Here is a 27,696-nt window from a genome sequence, read left to right on the forward strand (position 1 = left end):
AATAAGCCGGGAAGCAAAACATATGTGTGAAAAAAAATAAAACTGAAATGCAAGTATTTGTCTTCTCATCCCCCCACCGGAGTCAGTATTTGATGAAAACACCTTTGTCATCAGTTATTAAGAACATACAAATAGCCATAATGGGTCAGATCAATGATTCATCTAACCCTGTATCCTGTTCCACAATAGCCAGTCCAGGTCACAAGCACCTGGCAGATCCCGAGGAGTAAATCAGATTTTATGCTGCTTATCCTAGGAATAAGGAGTAGATTTCCCCAAGCCATCTTAATAATGGCTTAAGTAACAGACTGAGGACTTTTCCTCCAGGAACTTGTCCAAACTTTTTTTTAAACCTTTTTGTTAACCGCTGTTACCATATCCTCTGACAATGAGTTCCAGAGCTTAACTATTCTTTGAGTGAAAAAATATTTCCTCATATTGGTTTTAAAAGTATTTCCCTGTAACTTCATTCAGTGTCCCCTAGTCTTTGTAATTTTTGATGGTGTAAAATATCAATTCACTTGTATCCATTCTACATCACTCAGGACTTTGTAGACTTTAATCATATCTCCCCTCAGCCATTTCTTCTGTTAGGTCCCTTCTGGATTCCATACGCTAAGTGTTCAATCCCAGCCTGCAATCCGGGAGTTGCAGAAATCCAACACTTTTCTGAGCACATGCATCCTCCCCCTTAGACTGAGAGCTAGAGCGGTATCAAGTTTCAGTTTCTGCAAGCAATCTGTGCAGAAGTCTTTTGAATTGTTCTGCTTCTTTTCCTTATTTTTTCACTTAAAGTTTGCTTTTTTGATTGATTCAGTGCCTTGAGACCCTTTTCCGGTGGATCTGAACTACTGTTTCACTGAGAAACTTCAGTGGATCTGTGGAGCCAGCTTGCTGTGTGCCACCTTCTTGGACTCGGGGTCCGTTCTCCTGGGAGTTCGCTTGCCAACTGACCTTGTCACGGTTTTTAAGTGCAGGTCGTATGCGTCCGGAGTGAAACCCCCCTGGGTTTCAGGGTGCAGGCTGCGTTTCCTGCCCCCAATCACATGGAGAGGATCCATAGGGGCAGAGGTTACAGTCGGTGTCCGACTGCCTGGCAGTCCAAAGATCTTCAATTCTGGTCATTTGGAACTGTTTCTGAGGCAGAAAAATCATTTTCTTCAATTCAGCTGCTGTGAAAGTGCTAACAGGCTGGCACTGATGGGACTTGTGAGTAAAACCTCCTCCATTATTTCCTATGGGAACTTCAGGGGTGGCTTGTTAAAATGCTGTAAAAATTGTTTTTCACAGTTTCTGAGGGTAGGGTTTTGGTCCCCCACCTCTCCATACCCCAAATCTCTATTTTTTATTTTTGGATTTTGTTTATTTTTCCCATTTTTGATGTGAATTTGCTGCTGGTGATGGCCATTTTGAATTTTAAACAATCTCTTTTTCAAAGTTTTATTTCTGCTTCAAAACCCCTCGATTTGATTATAAATCATTTGGGATGGCCTCCTCAGTCCTTAATCTGGTGAATGTGTACCTTGGTTGTGCCAGATTGGTGCTGGATCTGCAACCATATACCATGTGCCACAGCATGCTGGGGGAGGGGCAATAATTTTGGGCTTTTCCTCCTTCTTGTCCTGCAGGGCTGGGGAAGCTGGCCTGGGTCTGCGATTTCGGGGAAATGGCTCGCCCAGAGGCCATTCTGGAGTTAGGTGCCAACCGCCTGCATTCTGAGTCTAGAGATTCTTTTGGTGCAGTGCGAGTTCCTCAGCAGGACCCTGCATTGCTCACGGTGTGGCTTTTCATTGGAATTTTTTCAGCTTCTCTTGAAAATGTATTCTTCGGAGCCAGCTTGCTAGAGACAGTAGTGTGTCTGCTAGAGGCTTTAGGTTGGACTGTCAAATTCCAGGAGAGCCAGTTAACGCCATCCTAGTCCTTGGAGTTGTTGGACCTTCAACACCCAGCAAGGTTGGACTGTAAACTTCCAGGAGAGCCAGTTAATGCCATCCCAGTCCTTGGAGTTGCTGGGCCTTCTCTTCAACACCTGGCAAGGTCATGTGCTTCTTCCCGAGGCACGCGGACATGAGCTACAACTCCAGATCAGAGATCTCCTGGACTGTCTGGCTTCCACGGCCTGGCCTTGTCTGCAGGTGATGGGGTCCCTGATAGACTCCTTGGAGGTGATCCCTTGGGCCAAAGTGTACATATTCCCTTTCCAGGACTTCCTCCTCTCTTGGTGGTCTCCACAGTGACATCCCGTTCAGTTTTCTGCTCCCTTGGACAGTACCGGCTTGCAGCAGTTTGGGCTGGTGGCTTCATAGGGAGGCTGTGCACCAGGACAGGCTTCTTCGGATCTGAGTGGATGTCTGTTATGATGGATGCTTGTGCAGCATTGAGGGCAGCTCCTGCTGGGTTTGATGTCTTCAGCAGAGGATGCGAAGGTCAGACGCTTCTTCAGTAACAGAGCAGAGACTTAAGGCTGAATGGCTTCTTTATATGTTCCCTCCGTGGCCTCTGGGTGGTCGGGTCATCCACTGGATGGCAACGCATTCCGACCTAGTGATTCTAGTTGCTCTGGACTTGCCTCATTGTTCAAGGTATGTGGATATCGTCTGTCTTCAGTGGGACAGGAGGCTCCACCTCCCTCTTCTTCGCTTCCTTCTCAGTCTGGGCCCGGTGCTTGTGGAGCATCTGCAGCACTTTGCTCTTACAGCATGGCTCTTGAATACTCAACCTTGATATAGCGCGATTCTTCAGATGTAGTCTTATCGACACTTTTGCGATTATAGACACCCTCTTCTATGGCTTTTTATACCACAGCCTAGAAGGCTTTTCACAGTGGTGTGATAAGGACCAGGTGGAACCCGAACAGGTTCCCATTTCGTTGGTCCAAGCTTTTCTTCCGGCAGGCATAGAGAGGATTTTAGCAGTGTCCTCCCTTGAACTTCAGGGTGCAGGCTTTTTGTGCTTCTGAGCATACAGAAGCTCTAGTTCACTTACTGTGACCAGATTTATGAGAGGGGCGCTTTGCTTGTGGCCTCCCTTGTGTCATCCTTTTCTTTGGTGGAATCTTAATGTCATTATTTAGGCTTTGGGAAAGCCCTTTTCAAGCCACTGATGGTGGCTACTCTTCTGAATCTGATGATAAAGATTGTCCTTCTGGTTGCCATTGTTTTGGCATGGCTTTTTTGGGGTGCAGGAGTTCTCTGTACTGTACCTTCCTTTCTACCAAAGGTGGCTTCTGCCTACCAGGTCATCCAAGAGGTTAGTTTGCTTGTGTTTCCTTCCTCAGATTCGGAGCAACAGGATCAGATCTTGCGCAAGTTGTATGTCAGGAGAGTCTTGCTCCACTATTTGAAGAGGACTATTGATTTCTGGCTGTCTGATCTATTTTTCCTGACTGCTGTGCCTCACCGTGTTTGGCCAGCGTTCCATTCCTTGATAGCTCAATGGGTTCGATTGTTCATTTTCTGAGCCTTACATAGCCTGCGGCAAGCAGTCACTGGTTTCTCTTACGTCCCAATCGACTAGAAGTGTTACTGCATTGTGGGTGGAGTCTGGTGTGTTTCATCCAGATGAAATTTACAGGGCAGCTACTTGGTTCTTTCTTCATACTTTTCCTGGTTTTACCGAGTTAATGTGACAGTTGACTTGGGGAGTCCTCTGCCTGGGAGAAGATGCAAACTTGCCTGATGGAAGTCTGCTGCTACAAGACACCAAAAAGGGAGCCCAAGGGTCTTTGAGTCCTCGTGGTGCTACTATCAATAAAATGAACTTTGAACTTTACATCCATGGCAGAATTATTGACATCTCATCCTCATGACTCCTTTGTTGTGCCTGGAAGTCTACTGCTAGCAAGGTCAGCCCCTCGAGTACACCTAGCTAGCCAGCCTGCTGGAATTTTTTTTTTCTTTTGTTTAGAGCTTAGGAGCCTTCCCCTTCATAGCTGCTCACATTCCTGATTTAGTCAGGAGCTTGATTGCAGGCTGTGTGGGCTCTTTCCTGGCTCGGCCGGGCCTAACAGTGGGCTGGCTGCATGGTCCACCTCTCTTTCGCGGTGCAATTTTCTAGGGATTGAGGTTCAGTCCAGCCTTGGTCTGACTGGTAGCCAGAAGACCAGGTTTGTTGATTGAATCTGTGAGGCAGATTTCTTTTATCTTTGATTCCAGCTGAAATCCTGTGCTGTAGCAGGCAGGCACCACATGACACAGTGAGTAAGGCTATTGAAGCCTATGGAGAAAATCAGGGGGTTCCTTAAAATTTGAATTTGAGGGTTTCTGACCCCAGAACCCAGGTGCCCCACCTCCAAAACTCCTATCCCTGTGGGGGTTTTTCCTCCAGTGAGGTCTCCATGGGCTGCTATTGGCGCAATTTGTTTGGTGGTGGCCATCTTAGATTTTAAATGATCTTTTTATTTTGCCTCCATCTGCCTCAAAACCCCTCGTTTTGCTCAGAATCGATTGGGATGAACTCCTCATTCCTTTTTACCCCAGGTATTATGGCAGGTTTGTGTTGGATGACCTGCCAAGGAGTGGCCATGTCCCACTATGATGGAATGCATGGGGGAGGGGCAGGAGCCTTGGGTTCAGCCTCGTTCGAGCCCTCGGGGGCTGGGGATCCACAGGAGGTGCATTACCAGGGCATGAGACCCCTCCTGGGACACTCCAAATCTGTTTTGGCCAAGTGCAGTCGCTTGGTGACTGTGGAACCCAGGAGAACCTGCAGGGGGTCCCTGCCAGGGTCAGAGACCCCCCAGTACAAGGCTTCACACAAGATTTTGTGATCCTTATGTGGACTGCTTATTTGAACAGCTGAGGGTCCGCAGTGGCTGTTGGTAGCGCATCAGTGGTGGCAGTGCAGGGGTTCCACCCTTGACAATGATAAGATTGGATGCAGATCTTATAAACAACTGACCTCGCAACAATCCAATTGCTGTTATAATTTAGGTTTATTAGCAATAAACAAAAGGCAGCTCACAATAAACAACAAAGTACAGCACATTGGACTAAAAGGATAATATAAATACAAAGTGTCCAGTTTCTGTTCATGGATCCGTTCTCCCTCTCTCCTCCCCCTGCCTCTCTGGGCTATGCCAGAGGTATGCCACTTATATACCTTAGTTCAGTAGCCTAGGGTACCACCTAGTTACAGATTACATACTCACTTTCCATTGGTTTGTCACATGCATCATTTCTTTTTTTCTTTTTTTTTTTCCAATATCTTTATTAACAATTGCAAAGGAACATACATCCACGGGCAAAACAGCCGAAACAGAGCCATCGACAACAGTCGGAAACAACATAAAAGAGAAGGCCAGCCAGAGAAATACACTATACAAAAGACCCCATGGGTGCATGCCCATCACAATTGACATTTTGTGTTAATACCCCTCCCCAAACTACCACACACCTGCCAGTCCCACACCACAAACCACACCACTCACAGACCATCTAGCATCCCGACAACACCCTTCCAGGCACACACACCCACACCACCACAGATGCAGCAACTCCAGGGACCAGAGCGAAAGACAGAAGATAAACGAAAGAGAAAGAAAAAGACAGAAGCACAAACAGCAGCAGCCCCCCCAACAAAGGGAGGGGTGGTGGAAAGAAAGAAGGAAAAAAGAAATCAAGAAGTCAAGGGGAGGCGGGCACATCCTCTGCATCCATGCTGGAACAGCCCCTCAACACCCGCTGCCACAAATCACGGTAACAGCGATGATTCAGGTTCCCAGACGGAGGAACTCGCTGAAGTTCATAGCGCCCCACATCAGCCAACCGAGCCCTCCACATCGGGAAGGAGACCACAGAATCGCCCACCCAGTGCTTTAACAGGAGCTTTTTCACCACCAAGACAGCCATGTAAAGAACCCTGCGTTGAGGGAGGGTAAGCCCCCCCTCAATCAATGCACTTTGATCGCCCAAAAGCAAAAAGTCATAGGACCAGGAAACATCTCTGGAGAACGCTCTCTAGAAAAGGGAGAGCGCGCAACCATACAGCAGCGGAAGGGCACTCCAAGAAATGATGAGTAAGGGAGCCCACAGACCGGTGGCACTTGATACAGACTGCATCCTCCCACAGTCCCATTCGAGCACCCTGGGCTCGGAAAATATATGCCCAGTGAAGGATTTTAAACTGCATTTCCCTATAATCCGTGGACCCCCCCCCCCCCCCCCCCAAGGCATACACAGCGGCAAAGAGATCAAGGAAGGCCTTACGATCCAGAAGAGTGCCAAGTTCAGTCTGCCACTGGGAAGCCAATCGATCAATAGATCCCATGGCCGCCGCATTCTTCAGAATCCGATACCAAGTAGCCAACTTATTTGAAGCAGGAGAGACCTGAAAAAATTGGACATCCAAGGGCCCACAGAGCCAGGCCTCCCCCCATCGCCTGTCTAAAGACAAGTAATAATGCCGGGCCTGGAGGTAAGCCCAAAAATGAGTCTGAGGGAGGTGCCAGTGAGTCCGGAGCTGGGCAAAAGAAGGGAAAGAACCCCCCCCCCCCCCCCACCGCTAAGATATCCTGGAGAGTTCTACCCCCCTCCGCTCCCACTGCCGAAACCAAGCATGACCCACCCCCGGAGGAAAGGCAACATTGCCGTATAACTGCAACAGAAGGGAGGCCTCCGGAGATTTCCCCTGCCGCCGCCACCACCACTGCCACGCACGCCTCAAGGGCAAAAGATACGCAAACTTGGCCCCACCACCCGGTATAGCCGACATCGTCAACTTAAAAAAAAATATTAGCAGAGGTCAGGGCAGAAGACAGTGAAATATCCAAGATGGGTAGCCCCCCAGCTAGGCCTCCCATCCCATAGAACTGAAGTCTGACCCTAGAGCGCTGCACCGCCACCCTCACTGAACACTTCCAAACCCATACACACCACAACCACACAAACCCACATGCAACCACCACAAGTCTCCCTCTCCCTACCTCCCCCGCCCTACCCATCCCGCACCACCCCCCCTCACACACCCCACCCCCCTAAGAATCTCAACCCCCGGCCCTCTCCCAGTCTCCCCAACACAGCAAGAAACTGAGAACAGCCCCCCTCCCACCCCTGAAGAAATCCATCTCCAGCGGCCCCCCAACAAACCCCCTCCCACCCAAGGAAAAAACTAAAAAGAAAAAGAAAAAATACAGAAAACTGCTCTCCCAACGAGTGGAGCAACTAAAGTCCTTTGAATGAGCTCTCCCAAGCCAGAGTCCCCCCAGGTCAGGTCTGCTGTCCAATAGCCCCCCGAGGAAGCCCCCCACCAGCATAAGGAAAGAGATCCCCCACACATAAACTAAAACAAAAAGGCAGTCAGTGCAGGGAAAAATAGAGGGATCTCCAGAAACCACTGTAGGCAGTCCAGCCAGCAGCCACAGGTCCATCAGCCGGGACAGATCACGGCCCAATCTTCATGCCCCTCCAATTCTGGATCTCACCAAATGGCCCCTCACCAACCGACAGATAGCAGGCAGCCCAACCCCAAGGGGCAGGGAGAGCAGGCCAGCGGGGGATCAACAGTACTGTCAAAATCGGAAAGTTGCAAAGGCACCATGATGACTGCAGGCATGTTCTCCATAGCAGAGCGCTGCAAACAAGGCCAGCAGAGCCACACAAGCACCGCAAGCCGGCAGATCAGACAACCGCTGGAGCTCCTCCATCGATCACCTCCGGCAACGAGTTCAGATATCTCTGAGCAGCCGCCCTATCCGGGAAGGTATGGGGTTTCCCCTCTCGCCAGACCCGCAGGGACGCCAGATAGACGCACACCCCGCCGATGGAAAGCAGTGCAGAGAGGCGCCATGTCTTTTCGAAGAGAAGCCACTTGGGGGGAGTAATCATTAAAGAGCAGCAGCTTCTTCCCTTCGTACTCCAACACCCCAACCCTCCTGTAAGCCTGAATTATTGACTTCTTCTCTCTCCAGTTGATATATCGGGCGATAGCTGCTCTTGCTCGATTTTTGTCTTCCGTGCGGGGCCCCAGACGATGCGCTCTCTCGCACAAAAAACCCGCCGCCGGCGACTCCAGTCCCAGCCGCGTGGGAAGCCAAACCTGGAAAAAAGCATATAGCTCATGATCCGCTCTCATCTCCGGCAGGCCCACCACTCTTACGTTATTCCGACGCTGGCGATTTTCCTGATCTTCCAGCCTGCCCGTCAATGTAGCCACCTGAGCCTGTAAAGCCATAATGCTAGTGCATTTTGGAGGGCCGCATCTTCTCCGTCCGAGACCCGCTGTTCCACCGCCGCCAGAGGGTGCTATGGGATTGAAACCGCTCATGGAAGCCCTCCACAGCGGACTGCAGTTTGTGCAGGCGGTCCTCCAGGGCCGCTGTGACCATTCTCGATATCTCCTGCGCCCATTCTCCCCATTGAACCGGTGCAGCAGGGGGAGTCAAGGGTGCCGCCATTTTAGCCCCAGACACAGCAGACTTAGGTTTTGGTGTCTTCGCGGATTTTACCGGCATCCCAGGTGCCAGCGAGCTCTCAGATCTCAGGGCAGTATTCACAGTCCTAATAAAGGATCCGGAGCAGACGAAGGTCACCAGACCGCGTTATGAAGGGAGTTAAGCGGATTTTAGGGGGCTCAGGGAGACACGTCCTACCCAGGCAAACCCATCACGTGACCCCCCCACATGCATCATTTCTATTGGCTGTATGGTCTATACACTTATCATGGAGCCATATTGAAGCATGACATCACCTAGTGTCAAAACTGACCTTTCTATTTCCCTGACACTGCATTCTTAATACTAAGGTCAATGATTTCTGATGACAGGCCTCCTCTGTCCTGAGCTTGATTGTAATATTGTCAATAGTTCTGATAATTCTTTGGTAGGACATTTTATCCTGTACTGTTGCTTGAGTTTATCCAGTGATGTTATAGTCAGCAGATCTCTGCCAGTTACTAGAGCAAAGGTGAATCTCTCATAGAGCATATTTCCTTTTGCTGAAAGAGCGAAATATGAATGTCCAGGGGCTTGAATTCATAAGCACAATGTCTCTCTTAGAAGTATAATTTTTGGGGTCTCGGGGGTCTTCGCCTACATTTTCATGTAGGTCTTATTCCTAATTCTTCCTCATTAGGCACCCCAACCAGACAAGGATGCAGACTTGGAACAGGAGGTTCTGTCTATCATGGACTGCAAAGATAGCAAGTCCGATTCCAAGCCGCTTTTTTTTCCAGGATGAAGTCTCCATGGTGGAATCTGCTTCCATGCAGGAGGACAGTGGTTAAGAGGTGGTGGCGACACTGGATCAGGGGAAAGTCCCACAATGTGCTGGTTGTTCATGGCCTCTGCACTTTCGAGCATTATTTCATATATAAGAACATAGAACATAAGAATTGCTGCTGCTGGGTCAGACCAATGATCCATCGTGCCCAGCAGTCCTCTCAAGTGGTGGCACTTAGGTCAAAGACCAGTGCCCTGAGACTAGCCTAACCTGTGTACGTTCTGGTTTAGCAGGAACTTGTCTAACTTTGTCATGAATGCCTGAAGGGTGTTTTCCTCTATAACAGCCTCCGGAAGAGCGTTCCAGTTTTCTACCACTCTCAGGTGAAGAAGAACTTCCTTACGTTTGTCAGAATCTATCCCCTTTTTTTAGAGAGTGCCCTCTCGTTCTCGCTACCTTGGAGAGGGTGAACAACCTGTCTTATCTACTAAGTCTATTCCCTTCATTATCTTGAATGTTTCGATCATGTCCCCTCTGTCTCCTCTTTTCAAGGGAAAAGAGAGCCAGTTTCTCTAATCTCTCACTGTATGGCAACTCCTCTAGCCCCTTAACCATTTTAGTTGCTCTTCTCTTGACCCTTTCGAGTAGTACTGTGTCCCTCTTCATGTAAGGTGACCAGTGCTGGACGCAGTATTCCAGGTGAGGGCATACCATGGCCCGTTACAGCAGCATGATAATCTTCTCCTAGCATTCTGTTCACCCTTTTCGCATCTCTTCCTGGGAGATACTAAAGACAGATGCCAGCCTTTACAGTTGGGAGGGGTGTCATTGCAACGAACATCCAATCCAAGGGCATTGGCCTCCGTCTCAGCAGAAGTGGTCCATAAATCGTCTGGAACTCAAAGCCATTTGTCTAGGGCTTTAGATGCTGGAGAAGTCTCTGGAGGGCAAGTCAGTCATCTTAGAGAACATGACAGCGGTAACATATGTCTACAGGCAAGGAGCGCCTGTTGCAAGCGCCTGTTGCATCTAGAAGCTCAACTTCTCTTCCAGTGGGCAGGCTCTCTTGGCTGTGCACTTGGCAGGAGTGGAAAATATGTAAGCCAACTCTGTCGTCAGACTCTTGACCCAGGGGAATGGTCTCTGTACAGATGTTGAACACCATAGTTCGGCGGTGGGGGCTTCCACAATAGATCTGAGAGCCTCGGCGGCGAACACGAAAATGCCTTGTTTTTACAACTGTAGATCTGAGCTTGGAAGCAAAGTGTTGGATGTGTTAGTCTAACCATGGCTGGAGAGAAAGCTATTGTACATGTTTAACCCCCCCCCCCCACCTTCTTGGCCAATATTCGTTGAGTCATTCACAGGATTGTGATCCATCCCGGCTTGGTAGTCCTAGTGGTGTCTGATTGGCTGCAGATCATGTTATATGGGCCTAGTTTGTTTCCAGAAGGATAAAGATCTCAAACATCTGGTTCAAATGGATCTTCTCACTCAGGGATCGGTCCCTATTGAGAATCTGGAACACTTTGGGCTTATGACATGGCTATTGAGTGGGTGGCCTTGACAAGCAAGGGTTTTTTGGACATGGTCGTTATTACCATGTTGCTCAGAGCAAAGAATGTCCATAGTGGCAACCTATTCTAAGGCCTGGAAGTCCTTTCAGTGCTGGTGTATGACGAAGGATGTAGAGCCCTGGCGAACTCCGATTTCGATAGTCCTGGACTTTTTCAGGAGAGACTTCAGAATGGGCTCTCGGTAGGTTCTCTGAAAGTGCAGGTAGCAGGTCTTTCCTTTTTTCCAAGCTCAAGGGGAGCAAGGCTCCTTGACCTCTAACCCAGGTTGTGCTGTTTGGTATGTTCCCCTTTCCCTTCCTGGAATCTTGACATTGTGTTGCAAGATCTCTGTATTACTCCATATGAGCCCTTCCAGGAGGCTTTACTTTTGAATCTCATGTTAAGACGGTGGTTCCTGGGGGTGGTCACGTGACCGGCATCGAGATGACTGCTTAGTTTGCTCACTCGCTCCAGCCCGATTACAATTAACGGCATCCTGCCTGCTTCACCGCTCTATTCAGGTCAGAAATTTTCTTTTCCGTTGCCCCGATGGCCGCGAAATCCCCTAAGTCGGACGGGGCGGCTGCGTCTGGCTCCCACACTGCTCCAAACGCTTCCAAAAGATCCAAGCACGAGCCCCCGTCTCCGGACAAGGCCTCATCCAAACTCCTCGTGGCAGATGCTTCCCTGTCTCACGATTTACAAGTCCTGCAGGGTCTCATGCATGAAAATCTGGCAGCGACAGCTGATATAAAATCTGAGCTAAGTAATATTACTCTCCAATTTAAACAATTTGAAGCTCGTTTAGATCTCTCAGAAGAACGACTAACCGCCCACGATGCTCAATTCTTAGATATACAACGTGGTCTCCGCAAAATGGATCTTATGCAGAGGGACCTGGATGATATGTCTAATCGTATGAGACGAAGTAATGTGCGTATCATTGGTTTACCAGAGTCTGTTGAGGGTAAAGATATCATCTCCTATTTGCACTCTCTCCTTCCATCTCTCTTAAATGTACAATTTTCACCGGCTCTAGAAATAGAAAGAGCCCACCGAGTACCCTCCGGCCCTCCTCTACCATCTAAATCTCTAAGACCTGTGGTTTTGAAACTCCTCAGATACTCTCATGCCTTACAAATACTGCAAGCAGCAAAAATCAAACAACCTCTTTTGATAGACGGAAAAAAAATTTTGCTTGTACCTGATCTTTCTAAGAACACTGCTCAAAGAAGAAAAGCTTTCTTAGCCATGCGACCTCAGCTCAAAACCATTGGAGCGCAGTGTGGCTTATTTTATCCAGCAAAAATGAGGATTACCTATCATAATTCCACCAAGAATTTCGAGGATCCTGCTGAATTACAGAAATATCTAGATGAAAATATTGGAGCCATGACCTGAATTTTAGAGCTTATTTCAATGTTACATTTCAAAATGGATGCATTCTGATCTGGACTGTCTGCTGATGGCTGGAGCTTTTGCATGCATACTGAGTGCCTCTTGACCTCACGGGTCCCCATCTATAGTATCTGCATCTCCTGTTTTATGCACTGCAGCACATTCTTGTTCTTATTCTTCATGGCTGCACCTTATATTTTATTTTTCCCTTTTGGAGCTTGGTATTGCCTTTTGGTTTTTTTTTTATCATTATCATGATTCTTCTCTCTTGCTGCCCAATGTTCCATTTTTTCTGGATTACAGTCATCATTGCTGCTCATTTGGACGCCTCTTTCCTATGGGATTATTGACATTTTCTAGAGTTCCAATATTAGCATCTGTTCACTTAACCCCATGGTTTCATTAAAGATTGTATCCCTTAATGTTAAGGGCCTGTCTAGCCCCATGAAACGTAAGAAAATACTACAATACTTCAAACACCTAGGGGCTGATATATGTCTCTTATAGGAGACACACATAAACCTTGCTGAAGCGCAAAAACTCACCGGCGGTTGGATTCAACACTGTTACGCCACCCCTGCCCTGGGAAAGAAGAATGGGGTTATAACTCTCATCCGCAAGTCACTCAACTATCAATCAACCACTCATTCTTTTGATCCCATGGGCAGATGGTCCTATATCGAGGGTGTCATAGATGGCAAACCACTGAATTACTAAACCAGTATGCACCTAACTCAGACGATCCCTCTTTCTTTCAGGATCTTCACACCATCTGCCATTCCTCATTCTCAGAACATACTATCATTGCTGGAGACTTTAATTTTCCTTTGGACCCTTTCATTGACCGATCCTCTCTTTGCCGCCCTGCAAAACTGAGGGTCCGTTCAACCCTTTCCAATATGATGCAAACATATGGATGGACCGATATATGGAGAATTTTTCATCCAACAACCAAGGACTTTACATTTTATTCAGCGCCCCACAAATCATATTCCAGGATCGACTATTTTCTGACATCTAAAGACATCTTAAATATCACTACCGCAACTACTATTCACGATATATCTATTTCAGACCATGCTGCCATATCCTGCTCTCTCAACTGGTCCTTTGACAAGCCACCTCGTTCTTGGAGATTAAATAACCTGCTTCTTAGCAATGAAGAGTTTCTATCTCACATCACTGCTGAATCTGATGCCTTTTTTGCCCGGAATGAATCTTCCGTATCCAACTTTGCCACGGTCTGGGAATCTTATAAAGTCTGGTTGAGAGGGGAATGTATTAGCTACACAGCTTATCAACTCAAAACTAAGAAATCTAACCTTCGACGTATGGAACAGGAAATCCATGCCTTGGAGTCACAATTATATGGTTCTTTTGACTCCACTCTTTATAAATCTCTACAACAACTTAAGTTCCAATACAATGAGATTTTCAGTTCTTCTGCTTTTGTCTCACTATTCCGCCAATCAGCCTCATACTATGCTACCTCCAATAAGGCGGGTCATCAGCTGGCTTCTTATCTTAAAGGGCAAAGATCTAAACATCGGATTTCTCACATCAAGTCATCCTCTGGTTCAATCCACAATACCACTTCTGACATACTCAAAGAATTTCACTCCTATGCCTCTTTGTACACTTCAGAATCTACCTGCCCAGAAGATGTGATTTCCGAATTCCTGAACTCTGCACATTTGCCATCTATTACCCCGTCTCAACATGAACCTCTGAGTCATCCTATCTCTACTGATGAAATCCAACGTGCTATTTCTTCTATGGCCTCTTCGAAAGCACCAGGACCTGATGGCCTTCCTGCGGAATACTTCAAAACTTTTTCAGCCTCTCTGACTCCACATCTTTTGTCCTATTATCAGACTATTATTGCTTCTCCTAACTATTTATCCCGCTTTCATGAAGCCAGTATTATTGTTTTGCCAAAGCCCAACAGAGATATCCAATTTGTTAAAAATTATAGACCTATCTCTTTGTTGAATTTGGACTACAAGATCTTTGCAAAAATTTTAGTTCATAGAATAGAATCTGTTATGTCTTCTCTTATACATAGAGATCAAGTTGGTTTTTTAAAGGGTCGTTATGGAGCAGACAATACTAGATTGTTATGTCACATTCTCCACTCCACTCTGTCAAAGGACCAGCCCCTCCTAGTGACTTCTCTTGATGCTGAGAAGGCCTTTGACAAAGTGGAGTGGAAATACTTGTTTTGTGTCCTTCGCCACTTCGGATTTCCTGCTGAATTTGTTCATATGATTTCTTTATTATACACCAATCCTACTGCTAAGATTGTAGTTAATGATGCTCTTTCTGAATCTTTTACCCTCCAAAGAGGCACACGCCAAGGTTGTCCTTTATCCCCCTTATTGTTCAATCTAGCTCTAGAACCCCTCCTGGCTCATATCAGATTATCTTCCTCTATTAAGGGAATCTCTATTGCTGAATTGGAATTTAAGTTGTCTGTTTATGCTGATGACATTCTTCTATACCTCTCTGATCCTGAACGATCTTTGCATTCTCTCATTGATCTTATCTCTCAATTCTCTTCTATGTCTGGATATAAGGTCAATTGGGACAAAACTGAGCTCATGCCCCTCAATGATGCCTGCATACCCTTCACTCTTCCCTCATATCCGTTCACCTGGATATCCACAGGGATGAAGTACTTAGGTGTCCCATTTGACAAAGACCTTAAGATAACAATGGACCTTATCATGTCTAAGACTGTCTCCTCTGTGAAATCCGCTCTGTCCATCTGGTCTCCTCTACATTTATCTTGGTGGGGGAGATTAGATACCCTCAAGATGATGGTCATTCCAAAAATTACATATATGTTCATTATGTTTCCTCTTCTATTTTCTAACTCCTTCTACAAACATTTAGAAAATCTACTTCTTGATTTCCTATGGAACAATAAACCACATAGAATCTCGCAACGTAAACTCAAATCTCCCAAGTCGGCTGGAGGTGTTAACTTCCCTGATTTATTTCTTTATCATCAAGCCTTCTTGTTGAGACAGGGATCCGAATGGTTACATTCTTCGGATTCATGTACTAACACAATGGCCCCTAATTGGCTTCGACTTGAAATGGCCCTTTTACATCCTATTCCTACATTAAGACTTCTTGGGTCCACACATTTACAAATTAAAACTCACAACCCTATACTTCTCACTTCCCTCCGCACACTTCAAGATCTAGACCGCTTGTTAGTTTGCCCTTGGTCTCAATCCACACTATGTCCCTTATGGAGAAACCCTAAACTCCTAATAGAGTTTTAAAAAGCCAGTATTCTGGCCGTCCTGGACTTCTTATCATATTTGGGATATCTCTGCATTATGTCACCCTGATGGTTCCTGGCTCACTTTTCACGAGCTTCAATATAAATCTGGCCTTCCTGACTCTTACTTCTATCAATGGTTACAATTACGTTCAGCTCTACGTAAACTTGATGGTGACCTGAAAGCTAATCGCCAACCCCCAACTTTGTTGACTCTTTCTACTCAATTCCGTAATTTGGGACATTCAGCTTCCAAGTTTTATAACCTTCTTAAGGAACTCCAATTCCCGCTTCTTTCCTCTGTTAAAAAATCCTGGGAGGAAGATATTGGCTGCCCTATTTCTGATTGTGATTGGTCCTCTTATCTACGATCTATTTTTCATTCCTCTAGGTCAGCTTCTCTTACTCAAAGCTTATTTTTCCTTTGTCACAGAGCCCAATGGACCCCGATTAAATCAAATCGTATTAATCCTACCTTTGCAAAGGAGTGCTGGACATGTTCTACAGATATCGGCTCCCTCAAACATTTATTATTTCTCTGTCCCTCTATCCAAACATATTGGTTGTCTCTGTGGAAACACTTTCTGTTCTCTTTTTCATATCAATGTGGCTCTCTCATACCAAATGATATTACTCAAATCTTCTGCTTTACCATCTCCTCTCTCTTCTTCCGATGCTTTTCTCTTTGATATTCTTATCTCCCTCGCCTTGAAACTTCTTCTTAACTCCTGGAAAGATCTATCTAAGGTGTCCGTAACACAATGGTGGAATCTTGTCTGCTTAACTTATAGATATGAAGCATATTTGGCAAAAAAATGCGGCAGATTCCCTCAATTTCTTGCTAAATGGAACTCTCTCAAACTTTACCTCCAAAGCTCCAGCTCTTAGGTATTTCTTTATCTTTTATTTATTTACTATTTATTTATTTATTTATTTACTTAACTTACTTTCTACTCTTCATCTTCCTCTTTTCTTTTCTTCCCTCCTTTTTGTTTTATTTTATTATAGATAATGTTTTACTCATGTGATTTGTTTATTCCTATGTCGGATTGCTTCCAAGGAATATAGTTCTGATTGTTATATCAACCTTTTTCATGCTTGTAGCTGTATTTACCTATCACATGGTTTGTTGTTGTTACTATGCTTTTGTTTTATTGATTGTAAAACTTTTACAATAAAAAAACCGTGACTTAAAAAAAAAAAGACGGTGGTTCCTTAATGTCTCAGAAAGTATTTCATCAATGTATTTATCGTTGTTATGGATGCTTCGCAGCCTTGCTACCTTCTCTCTGTCAATTCCTCTGCTTGTTTCAAGAGGGATTCAACCTGCAGATATTTTGCATATGGAATCATGCTTTCCATTTGGACAGAAGCTGAAGCCATAACGGAGGCAACAGCTTTGACACTACATTTCCCAGCTGTACTTCAATTGTGGGAACTTTGGTATCTGTTGAAAGAAAAGAGCAAAAGACATACCAAAGTCCTAGCTTTTCCTCAATTTCCCTCTGCTTCTTTGGGATTCTTCCAGTCAGAAGAATTAAGCCACAATCTAATTTCATAAGCCTTTATTTTGCATCTCTTCTTACTATAGTCTGATCTTTTCAGTGATGATCCTTCAGGAACTCTGTAGTCATGGGTCTTAAATCTGGTTGCTAGGCGTCACCATTGCATGATGAGGCTTCCCCCAGAGATATGATAAGTTATATCCCTGGCAAGCACATGGTGAGGGAGACCTGGATGTATTTTGAATTATTTTCCTTTCCACATATGAGCTTAAGGTACATTAGGTTTTCCCCTGCTACAGAAGGCTTACAATCTAAGGCCCTATGTTTGCAATTTAGGTAGTGGCAAATGAATGTCTCTGCTAGATTTGAACCTTAGTTCCCATGGTACTCTGCCTACTACTCTAATCACTAGGCAGCTACTTCACTCCTGAGCCAGGAATCAAGCTGAGGTCCCTTTGCATGATAGTGCACATGACTTCCTGCTGAATCACTAGTCTAACCTGGTGTCTGATTTTGACAGCAGACAGGTGACTGATTTCTTGTTTTATTTTTTTCTTGACCTGTTTGATTTCAAAACTTGCTGAATATCTTTTATTTGCCATTAACTTTAGTTGTTTTTATGCCTTCTGACCTATTCAGTAAACATTTGACTCCTTTTTCTCCCTACCTTCTAATTTGTAACAGTCCATGCACTCTAGAGGCATCCTTAGCTTAAGAATTCCAGTCTGTGTGAATCTCTTGAGTCTATTTGTTAGAGAAAGTGAAATTGCTTACTTGTAATTACAGTTTTCAAATTGTGGCTGAATAGCTTCACACAGCCCACATATTCAACTGTCTTCAAGTTTTGCCAAGAAAAGAAAGTGGAAATTTGAGTGGGCAGCTAGTAGTGTGACTACCAGGTTGCTTAGCAACCTGTTCAAAAGATTTAAGATCTCAAACGATTGAATACAAAGACAACCTTCAAATGAGTGGTACATGGAGTGAGATTTCACATTTCTGGTCCAATACCTCTCACTCTATGAGCCTCTTCTCTCACTCATCAGAGCCTCAGTGTGAGTGCACTGATCCTGATCATTGCTTTCATGAGAGGTAGGCCTAAGAGGTGAAAAGCCTTTTGGCGCCAACATTGAGATGAAATTTAAGCACACCTACCTGCCTCCAGTAGATGATTGGTTCTCAGAAACTGATTAAGCCTCTGAGGAGGAGGATTTAAATAACTGTGTTAAACCCTTTTCAGAGATAAGAGGTAACATATATAGTAACATAGTAAATGACGGCAGATAAAGATCTGAACAGACCATCCAGTCTGCCCATAAGTTATACCCATTAAAAAATACATGATTAAATTAACTTGTCTCTTTGATATTTCTGGGCCATAGACTGTAAAGTCTGTTATTCTAGGACAAGCAGGCAGCATATTCTCACATATGGGTGATGTCATCCACGGAGCCCTGATGCGGACAGCCTCAGAAGCAATCTTGCTCTTGCTTGAAGAATTTCAGAAAGTTTGCGACTACCATACCATGCATGCGCGAGTGCCTTCCCGCCCAACGTAGGGTGCACGTCTCCTCAGCTTCTCCTCAGTTCTAGTTTTTCCACGGAACTGAGAAGTCTCTACTTTGAAGCTCGGCGTGTTTAGTGCCTTTCAGCCACGGCTCGTCTTTTTTCCATCGAGTGTGTGCTTCGCGTTCTTCTTTTCTATAAAACTTTAAAAATAATTTATTTTTTTTTCTTTCTTTTTGCTTTTTGACGGCAGGGCATTCGGGCTTGGATCTGGCCGAGGCCGTCTTTCCCTCCATGTCACATCCAATAACAGGATTCAAAAAGTGTAGCCAGTGTCAGCGCGCAATTTCGATCACAGACCTGCATAACTGGTGTATTCAGTATCTGGACTGACTTGTGTGCGCTGCGCCATGTTACAGAAAAGATCCCTGAAGAGCCGTCAAGCTCAACAGGGAAAACATCTTCGGGAGCATGGATCTTGATAAACCATCAACATTGACCTTGGCTTCGATATCGATGAAGGCTTCGACACCCAATGTATCGATGTCTACGACTCAGGGTAAGCTAGCTAAGAAGCCACCAGCTTCCCAGTTGGAGTCTCAGGCTATACAGGCATCAAGTGTAATCGTGCCGGCCATTCAGAGACCACTTAGGCGGCTTGCCTCCAAATCCCGAAGTACATCATCATCACCGGAGCGCACCACAGCACTGGAGATATTGTCTAAACCATCGGTATCGGTGCCTGATTTGAAAGATATGCTTGAGGATATCTTTCGCAGAGAGTTTGGTAACACGATGACCAAATTTCATCCCGCATCGACACCCCTGTCTGCAGACCAGCCTGAGCATTGCTCTGCTTCATTGGAAGTTGTTAAATCCTCGAGGCTGTCTCGACGTTGTTCCTCCTCCTGGAGTCAAGGCTGAAGCATCGATCTTCAATGGGCCATCGAAGCAATATTGAGGTTCAGAGCAGACATCGACGTCACCTCGACATTGATCATTTAGGCAAGATTTGCAGTCCTCTAAACGTCTTTCTTCAAGGCAAGAATCTTTTTCGCCTAAGCAGCGAACATTGAGAGACAGATCATTGTCTCAGATTCGATCTTCGAGGCTAAAGTCATCCTCCCAAGAATCGATCTTCAAGGCAATGGTCCTCCTCTTCTCAACGCTCATTGAGGCAGCAGACTCTAGTGTTGAGACATCATTCTTCAGAGTGTCTTCAACAATCGAGGCATAAGTCCAATCTTTCATCTCTGACTCCTCGTTCAGGGAAGCATGGTTCTAAATCAAAACATTCGTCGAGAAAACGCTCTTCATCTCCAGTCCCTTCCATACCACAACATTCCAGAGGCCGCTATTTTTCTTCTTGCTGGAGGACTCAGATATTCATTTTCAGTATGCTCCTGTAGCTTTACCATCTTACTCGGTGCCAGAAGGTTCTCCACAGACAGGTTCTCATTCTTCTCAGAGAGAAGCTTCACCATCTAAACCAGTGTCTTTCACCAGATTTCTTCATCAAATGAGTAAGGATCTTCAAATTGGTCTGGAATCCGATTCTAAATACACTAAGGAATACTTGGACGAGTTGGAACTGTCTCATCCTCCTAAGGAGTCTCTTAAGTTGCCCATGAATGACATACTTAAACATACTTTTAAGCAAAATCTGGATACTCCCTACTCAGTCCCAGCGGTGCCAGCTAAACTGGATTCTCGTTACAGGGTAGTTCAGTGTAAAGGGTTTGAAAAACATCAACTTTCACACTAATCTTTGGTGGTTGAACCTTCTTTAAAGAAATCCAACCCTTCTAAGGTGTATGCTGCAGTTCCACCTGGACATGAAGGTAAAACAATGGACAAATTTGGTTGTAGATTGTATCAAAATTCCATGATGACAAATAATTCTGAATTATAATTTTGTTTTCACCTCATATTTGAAATTTTGGATTAAAACCATGCCATTCATGCCTCATCCTGGTGTCATTCAATTCTTGCAGGGGGTTCATCATGTCAGACAGCTGGTTTTCCATCCTATCCCTGCCTCGGACCTTAGCCTGGTGCTGTCTAGCTTTATCTAGGCTCCCTTTGGCCTTCTTTCAGATAATTCTCTGTTGGATTTGATGCTCTTGGCTGTTATTTCGGCTTTTCATGTTGCTTGGGTAGTGTGTTTGCCTGCCTTTCTGCCGACAGGTTCCTTGTCTCAAGACCATCTGTTGTAGCCTCTGGATGTATGCAGGGTTCTCCTGCGTGGATGGGAGATCACTCAGAGTTTCGCCTCTAACTATCCGTTTGTGCTGACTCATTTGATTAAGTGGGGTGCTTCCGTTTCTATGGCCCAGATGGATCCATAGGACCATTTTGTCAGCCTACATTCTTTCTGGGAAACAGTCCCCTGTTTCTGTTTAGGCACTTTCTACCAGGAGTGTGGCTTCTTCATGGTTTGAAGCTAGTTTTGTCCCTCCTGAGGAGATTTGCGGGGCTTTTCTTCCCATGTTTCCAAGTTTTACAGAGTAGATGTTGCTGCAAGGCAGGACTTGGCCTTCGGGTCTTAGGGGCCGGTGCTGCAAGCCCACCCTAGCTGTTTGGGGGAACTATTTTTGTACGTCCCTGTTGTCTAGAATATCTCGCCTATTGCACTGGAAAAAGAGATTATGTACTTATCCCTAATAAGCTCTTTTACAGTAGATAAGTGAGACAATCTAGATTCCCCACCCTGGCTTTTCTGCGTCTGTTTACAGTTCAGTCTGTTTATGCTTCTCCAAGCTGCTTCTTGGAGGCTTCTTAGCCCTTGAGGGCTGGAAAGAATTTATCTCTTTGTGCAATTTCTTGGGGGAATTGTGCTTCGCTCCTTTGGAGCCTGTGTTGGCGGTTAATGGTACTGTTTCATTATTTTTAGCAGAACACTTTAACCTGTTATTACAGGTATGCCTACTTCACATAGGTGGGTACCTCTCGGTACTTGGGTTCTGACTGCTGAGGGCGCTAAACTGATCAGTGAAGTACTACAGAGGCAGAGTAAAAAAATCCAGAGTGGATTCTTTCTGCAGAGTATGGGGAAATAACCCTATTGTTCTAGAATGTCTCACCTATCTACTGGAAAAAGCTTACCAAGGTAAGTACATAATCTCTTTTTATGAATCTATTATGCTTCTTTTTAAAGAATCCTAATTACAATTAACAAATTATCTTTATTAGGTAAACATCTCCTAGTTTTTCCACAGACACCTTATCTGCTCCTATTTAAAAAAAAAAAAAAATTCTGTAGATTTTCATTCAAATTGACTGTTGTAACTCTGCATTACTGTCTATTTTTTCCAATTTCAGGTTGTAGGAGGCCTAGATATCCACAAAAAAATGGTGGTAGATGTGTGACTCTCTTCAGGGCACCACCCAACACTTTGCTTTCTTCTCCATCTCTGAAGATCTGCTCAAAACGTCCAGCAATGCTCTCTGTGTATTTAAATGGAAGTATTTTTCTCTGTGAAGCCACATTTTCCAACATGAGCCTCATGAAGCCAACTAAGTGTTATTGAACTTTAATTCTCTCAATAACTCAGTGTAGCACTTTATAGTCTGAAGGACAGCAAGATGGAAAGAGCATATCAGTGTGGTGGAGAAAGGGAAGGGGGTTGGCTTTTTAATTTATTTTTCTTCATCTTTTATAACAAGGAAATATATATATATAGCTTTCTGTATGTAGTTAGCTGGGCTTTAATTTAACATGCTTTATTCAGAAACAAAACTAGAGTACCAAGTGCCAAGCAGAACATAACCAGTTCAACATATGAATAGAAATCCTTACTTTTATTTCACACAGTTTTATATGTATGTAAAGTTTTAACTGGTGTTTGGTCAGTTGGTTTCCTGGTGACTTTTCCAACATCTTTGTATATTGACTGGTAGACAAAAAACATTGCTGCTTCCTGTTAATTTATATGTTCCCCACTCCTCAAAAAACCTCACAAAACAAAATAGGAGACTTATGTTTTATTTATACCTGTTACTATTGTATTCTCTCTAATAATCACCCAGGCAATTTATTAGCAACATTAGGTCTTCTGAAGTCCAGGGTGAGCAATTAATGGTGGTATTATTTCTTTTCTCCAGTCGCCCTCCTTGTGATGACCATGTCTCCACTCTTCCCCCTGTGATGACCACCATTTCTGTAATCCATCCTGCCTCCTGCACACCACCCTCCACTCCTTTCTCCTGCACGACCACAGGATCTTTCTTCTTACCTTTTCTTGAGGCTAGGGTGCTGGGCTGATACAAGACCTTGAGTATCAGTGCATGCTCAAAGCCTTCACCATGTGCAGATCTTCAAGCCCTGCACCGGCCTAGCACATAACCTCGAGATCAGGTAAGAAGAGAGATCTGGTCGTCTTGGGGCAAGATGGAAAGTGGAGAAGAGGGGAGGGGTGGACAGTTGTTTGAGGCATTTTGTTTTGATTTTAAAAACAATGTTAGTGTTTTGGAGTTTGTGAAGCAGGGGATGGGTGATTATTGGAGGAGGTTTATGGGCAGTTATTAGAGAGAATACAGTATATTTACTTGGGACGGGTTCTTTGTTGTTTGTAAAACAGTTCTGCATAAGAACATGTAGTTGGAATGTTAATCCTTTTGTGCATGTAGTACTTGCACAAGGCTTATTTTAATTGGGGCATTCTAATAGTAAATAGGGGAGCTTTTACATATCTTCAGGGGTCCTTAAGTAAATATAAATTGTCAACTGGAAAGATGGAGGTTGGGAAAGGAGAGCAATTCATTTCAAATACAGCTAGCATTCTGTTTTCATGGGGGTTTTTTTTTTTAACTGAATGTAGAGAAGTTTTGACCTTTCATAATTCCACAGAACTCTCATTAACTTTACATATATTAGCAATATAAGATTTTATTCAATAGTAAATTTATTATAATTCAAGAAGAATCTTTCTCCTCCATTTAAAAAGAACAAAGCAAAAGAAAAGAAAATCCTACTACTGCAGGCAGCTTAGTTAACTGGTAGTATTTTAATAAATATATATATATTGGTGGATACAGGAAACAAATCATTTTACAACACATTAAAGAAGAGATGATTAATGAGTACTATCTCCATAACTCCTGCTCTTCTGCATTGTTCCATGGGGGAAAAGTTAATGGTCATATCACAGTTTCTAAGTAATGGCAAAATTGTTTGTGTGTGATATAAAAGTATGCGAGTCATGTTCCACCACACCCATCCCTTCTCTTTTCTGCAATGGTACTATTCGCTGGATAACACAAATACTCGCTAGATTTGTAGAACATTGCTTCTATCCTGCAACACTTTTGCTTTAGTGAAGACTGATTGTATATCAATTGGCATTAAAAGGAGCAGATTTTATACGTATACATCAAATCAAGCACCTGCCTGCCATAGCTGTTCCTTAGATTGAGTGCTGCACATCATGGGCTCTGTCTTTGAGAGAGAAATCCAGGTGCTTGGTGTCCTTGCATGACATGGAGTTTTGCATGTAGATCAATTTGAAAATGTTCCTCTTGTTTACATAATTTGCATAATTTAAAAAGAGAATGTTGCCAAACTTTGGTAATTTGTAAATGTTCAAACAGATAATCTCCACTACATGTAACTTCCTTCTTCTGGATCAGTACGTGGTTTATAATCCCAGCCAGCAGATATATCTGTTCCAGTGTCAACTGCCATGTGCTTTGCTTCAAGAGGGAACTAGTCTTTTTGTGAATTTTTTTGTACATAAGTATTTGTTATAAAAATTGTAGCAAATTTTTTTCTGTTCTCTTAATTGCTTGTGCATATCTTGGCTGGCGTTACAGAAAATAGTGCTTACATTATTTCTTTATTGCAGATGAAGTTTGTGGGGGGATTTTTGTTTTTTAAGTTTGTGTGGGGAAGATGGTTTATGTCAAATGTTTAGTTTTATCCTCTGCATGCTATATATGTTGTAGGAAGTATAGGAAATGTCATACAATATGAATTTAAAAAAATAAAATATTTGGAACGTACTGCTGTTCTAATTTTTTCCCCCTTTTTTACTTTTGAAATTGATTCAGAAATGTTTCAAATTTATATCTAAAAATATTCATATATTTTGTAAAATTTGAGTATGGTAAACTCCAAGGAGAATGATAAAGATGTTCCCTTATGATAAAATTGCATAGGAATATTTGTACCTTTTTAATGTTGGGAGTCACAACACATTAAAGAAAAAAAAGTTCCTTACTCAGTAGTTGCACCTGGATTTTGCATCTGTATTTATTGCAGAGGAATGTTGCCTGCATGTTATCATCCAATCCTTAACACAGTGGTGTGTAAAATTTAGGCACCCTTGGTGGTCAACTTATTTGGTTCAGTTAATCTCTAAATAAACAGAAGCTGGTACAAGCTGTCCATGACAATAGTTTTAACACCATGTACAACTGCAACAAGAGAAAAGACCAGAACTAGTAGGACTCAAACAATTTACAATGACATAAAAACATTTTCTTCTCCCCTTTCTGATTTTCACTATTATTTCATATATGTCAAACTGAATGGTTTCTGATCTTTAAACAAAATGTAATATTAGACAAAGGGAACCTGAGTAAGCACACAACAGTTATTACATTGTCATTTATTTAAGGAAGAAATTTATCCAATACCTGGTATCATAGATCCCAATATGTCTCGTATAAAGCAAATATAGTTTATGTGGCATTGCAAGGATTTTAATAAACAATTATTGCTCCTAAAGATGGTATATATGATTATCAGGTTTAGGTAGAAGCTATGTTTTCACATGGGTGATACGAGTGTTAGATAACTTTGGGTTCCTTTTACTAAAGCCGCAGCAAAAGTGGCCTTATCATATTGCTTACATGTGTCTTTCCCACACAAGGCCACTTGTGTCTTGGCCAGAAAACGTCTTCCCCATTTTTCAAATTAATGGCCATGGCTTATTTTGCCATTGGCATGCAGCCATTTAAAAAATAAGTTATCAACAGAGCCCTTATTCTAGTCTATTACCATGCAACAATGCCTCAGGCACTAACTGATTACTGCTGTAATGCCCACTCTCCATCCCCAAACATGCCCCCTTTTGGAGGAAATTTTAAGAAAAAAATTATTTGCATCCAGTGTACATGTCCAAACATGCAAATTTACTAAGGAACAGCAGAGCATGTCCCATGGATAAGCGTATGCTAGCATTTACCACAGTTCAGTAAAATGACTTTCCTTAAATAAATAAAGTAGTAATTTATCAAGTGTTAGGTGTTTGCTCGGGTTTCGTTAGTCTAATATAACCTTTTTAAAGATCAGAAACTAGTGTAACATATATGCAATATTGGGGAAAATCAGGAAGGGGGAACTTTTTTTCATATCACTATTATAAAAGCAATGACAAAAACAGAAACATTTAGGATATTTAGAATTTGAAAAAAACAAATTAGCAAAAATATCCAGTTGGTGATAGTAGTAATTTATGTCAGTTTGTTTATTTATTTAAAACTTTGTATGCCGCCTATCCCTAGGCAGGTTATAAAATAAAACATACATAAATTATTAACACATGGACACAATCTAATTTTATTCAAGGACAAGCAGGCAGATATGCTCACAAATTGGTGAAGTCACCGACAGAGCCCCGGTATGGACCACTTTAAAAGTACATCGCCACTTTAAATGTTTATAGAAAGTTTGCGATAGTCCGAACCCGCATGCGCGAGTGCCTTACCACCCGATGTAGGGTGCCCCTCAATTTCTTAGTTTCTGCGGAGCTAAGAAGTCGCTCATCAATGGCAGTTGATAGTTTTTTCGCTGCCTTCCCGCTCTCGTGGCTTATTTTTGGACTTTTTTTGTCAGTATTTGTTTTCTTTCTTTTTTATCTTTCATTTTTATACTAAAAATTTTTTTTTTTTTTTACTTTCTTGCTTTCACGGGTTCGGCCCGGCGGGGCCTGTTCCACTCCTCAAGCCTTATCTTCAATTTTGCCGAGGCTATTTTTCTCTCAATGTCCCATCCTCAAACGGGTTTTAAGAAGTGCGGACGGTGTGCTTGCCCAATTTCCATCATAGATCTGCATCGCTGGTGTCTCCAATGTCTGGGGCCAGAGCACAGGGCTGAATCTTGCGCTCATCGTTCCTCCCTCCAGGAGAGGACCCTTAAATATCATCAAATTCAGCAACGTCTCCTCTTCGGTCCCGTTATGGAGGGTGATTCGGCACCAGCGTCGGGGTCCGCACCGAAGTCGACGCCGCAACATCCGATGTTGATGGAATCATCTTCGGTGTTGCATGCAGTGGGTAAGCTGGCTAAGAAGCCTTCCCCCATCCCTTTGGGTCCTCAGGTCACTTTAGCAGTGAGCCAAGTCTTGCAGACCTCGAGGAGGCCCAAGAAGCACTCGACTCTTATTGGGGTGAGTGCCTTGACATCGGCCTCCTCATCACCAGAGTGCAGAGCTGCATCAAAGGTACCGGCAAAAAAGCCAGTGATACCGGTGCACACTTTCAAGCAACAAATTCAAGAACTGCTACGAGAGGAGTTAAGGGAGCAGTTACAGCTCTTACTCCCTGTTATGGCAACGCCGGCTCCTCCAGTGCCAGTCACAGTCGGGTCTAAGTCTTCCATATTGGCACCAACCGTTAGTCTCGGCACCAGCAGTACAAAAGTCTTCATCGGTGCCGTCTGGGTTGGTTATCAGCTCTATGTCTGAGACAGCTCGGCACTGTTCTTCTTCACAAACATTTTCCGAAACGGTGTCAGTCAAATCGGGCAAGGCCTTGAAGAAGATGAAACATATGGAACCATCGACACCCAGTGCTCGACATCGCCTTCCACTCACACAGGACTCTGTTCTCTGGGGTGATTCTGTAGAGCATATTCTTTCTGATGATGAAGCCTCTTCTGATGAAGACTCTCAATTCCCATCTTCTCAAGAGCCTTCTCAAAAAAACGGATAAGTCTTCTTTCTCCAAATTTTTGATAATATACCCCTTGATATTGACTCAAAAAAATCTAAGCAATTTTTAGATACATTAGATTATGAGCAGCCACTTAAGGAATTTCTTCGGCTCCCCCTCCATAACATCTTGTGGGAGATCTTTTACAAAAATTTAGAAACTCCTTTGACCATCCCTGTGGCTCCTCGCAAGCTTGATTCGCTATATAGGGTAGTTCCCATTCAGGGTTTTGACAAGTCACAGCTCCCCCAAGAATCTCTCCTGGTGGAGTCCACACTTTAAAAATCTGCAGGAGCCAGTGTCTATGCTTTTGTCCTTCCTGGCAGAGAGGGTAAGGCATTGGACTTCTTTGG

At 44.0% G+C, this 27,696-nt stretch overlaps 1 protein-coding gene across 1 annotated transcript in view; it reads left to right on the plus strand.

Annotated features, from left to right (window-relative positions):
* Positions 1-24,409, plus strand: part of PPP3R1 (protein phosphatase 3 regulatory subunit B, alpha) — a 143,076-nt gene extending 118,667 nt beyond the window's left edge. Inside the window, exon 6 of the mRNA XM_033936486.1 lies at positions 21,731-24,409. Coding sequence (XP_033792377.1) covers positions 21,731-21,778 — 48 coding nt within the window. The 3' untranslated portion in view covers positions 21,779-24,409. The remainder of the gene's footprint in view (positions 1-21,730) is intronic.
* Positions 24,410-27,696: the final 3,287 nt, after the last annotated feature.

The sequence above is a fragment of the Geotrypetes seraphini genome, chromosome 3, assembly GCF_902459505.1.
Source record: "Geotrypetes seraphini chromosome 3, aGeoSer1.1, whole genome shotgun sequence".
In the NCBI taxonomy this organism is placed as follows: domain Eukaryota; kingdom Metazoa; phylum Chordata; class Amphibia; order Gymnophiona; family Dermophiidae; genus Geotrypetes; species Geotrypetes seraphini.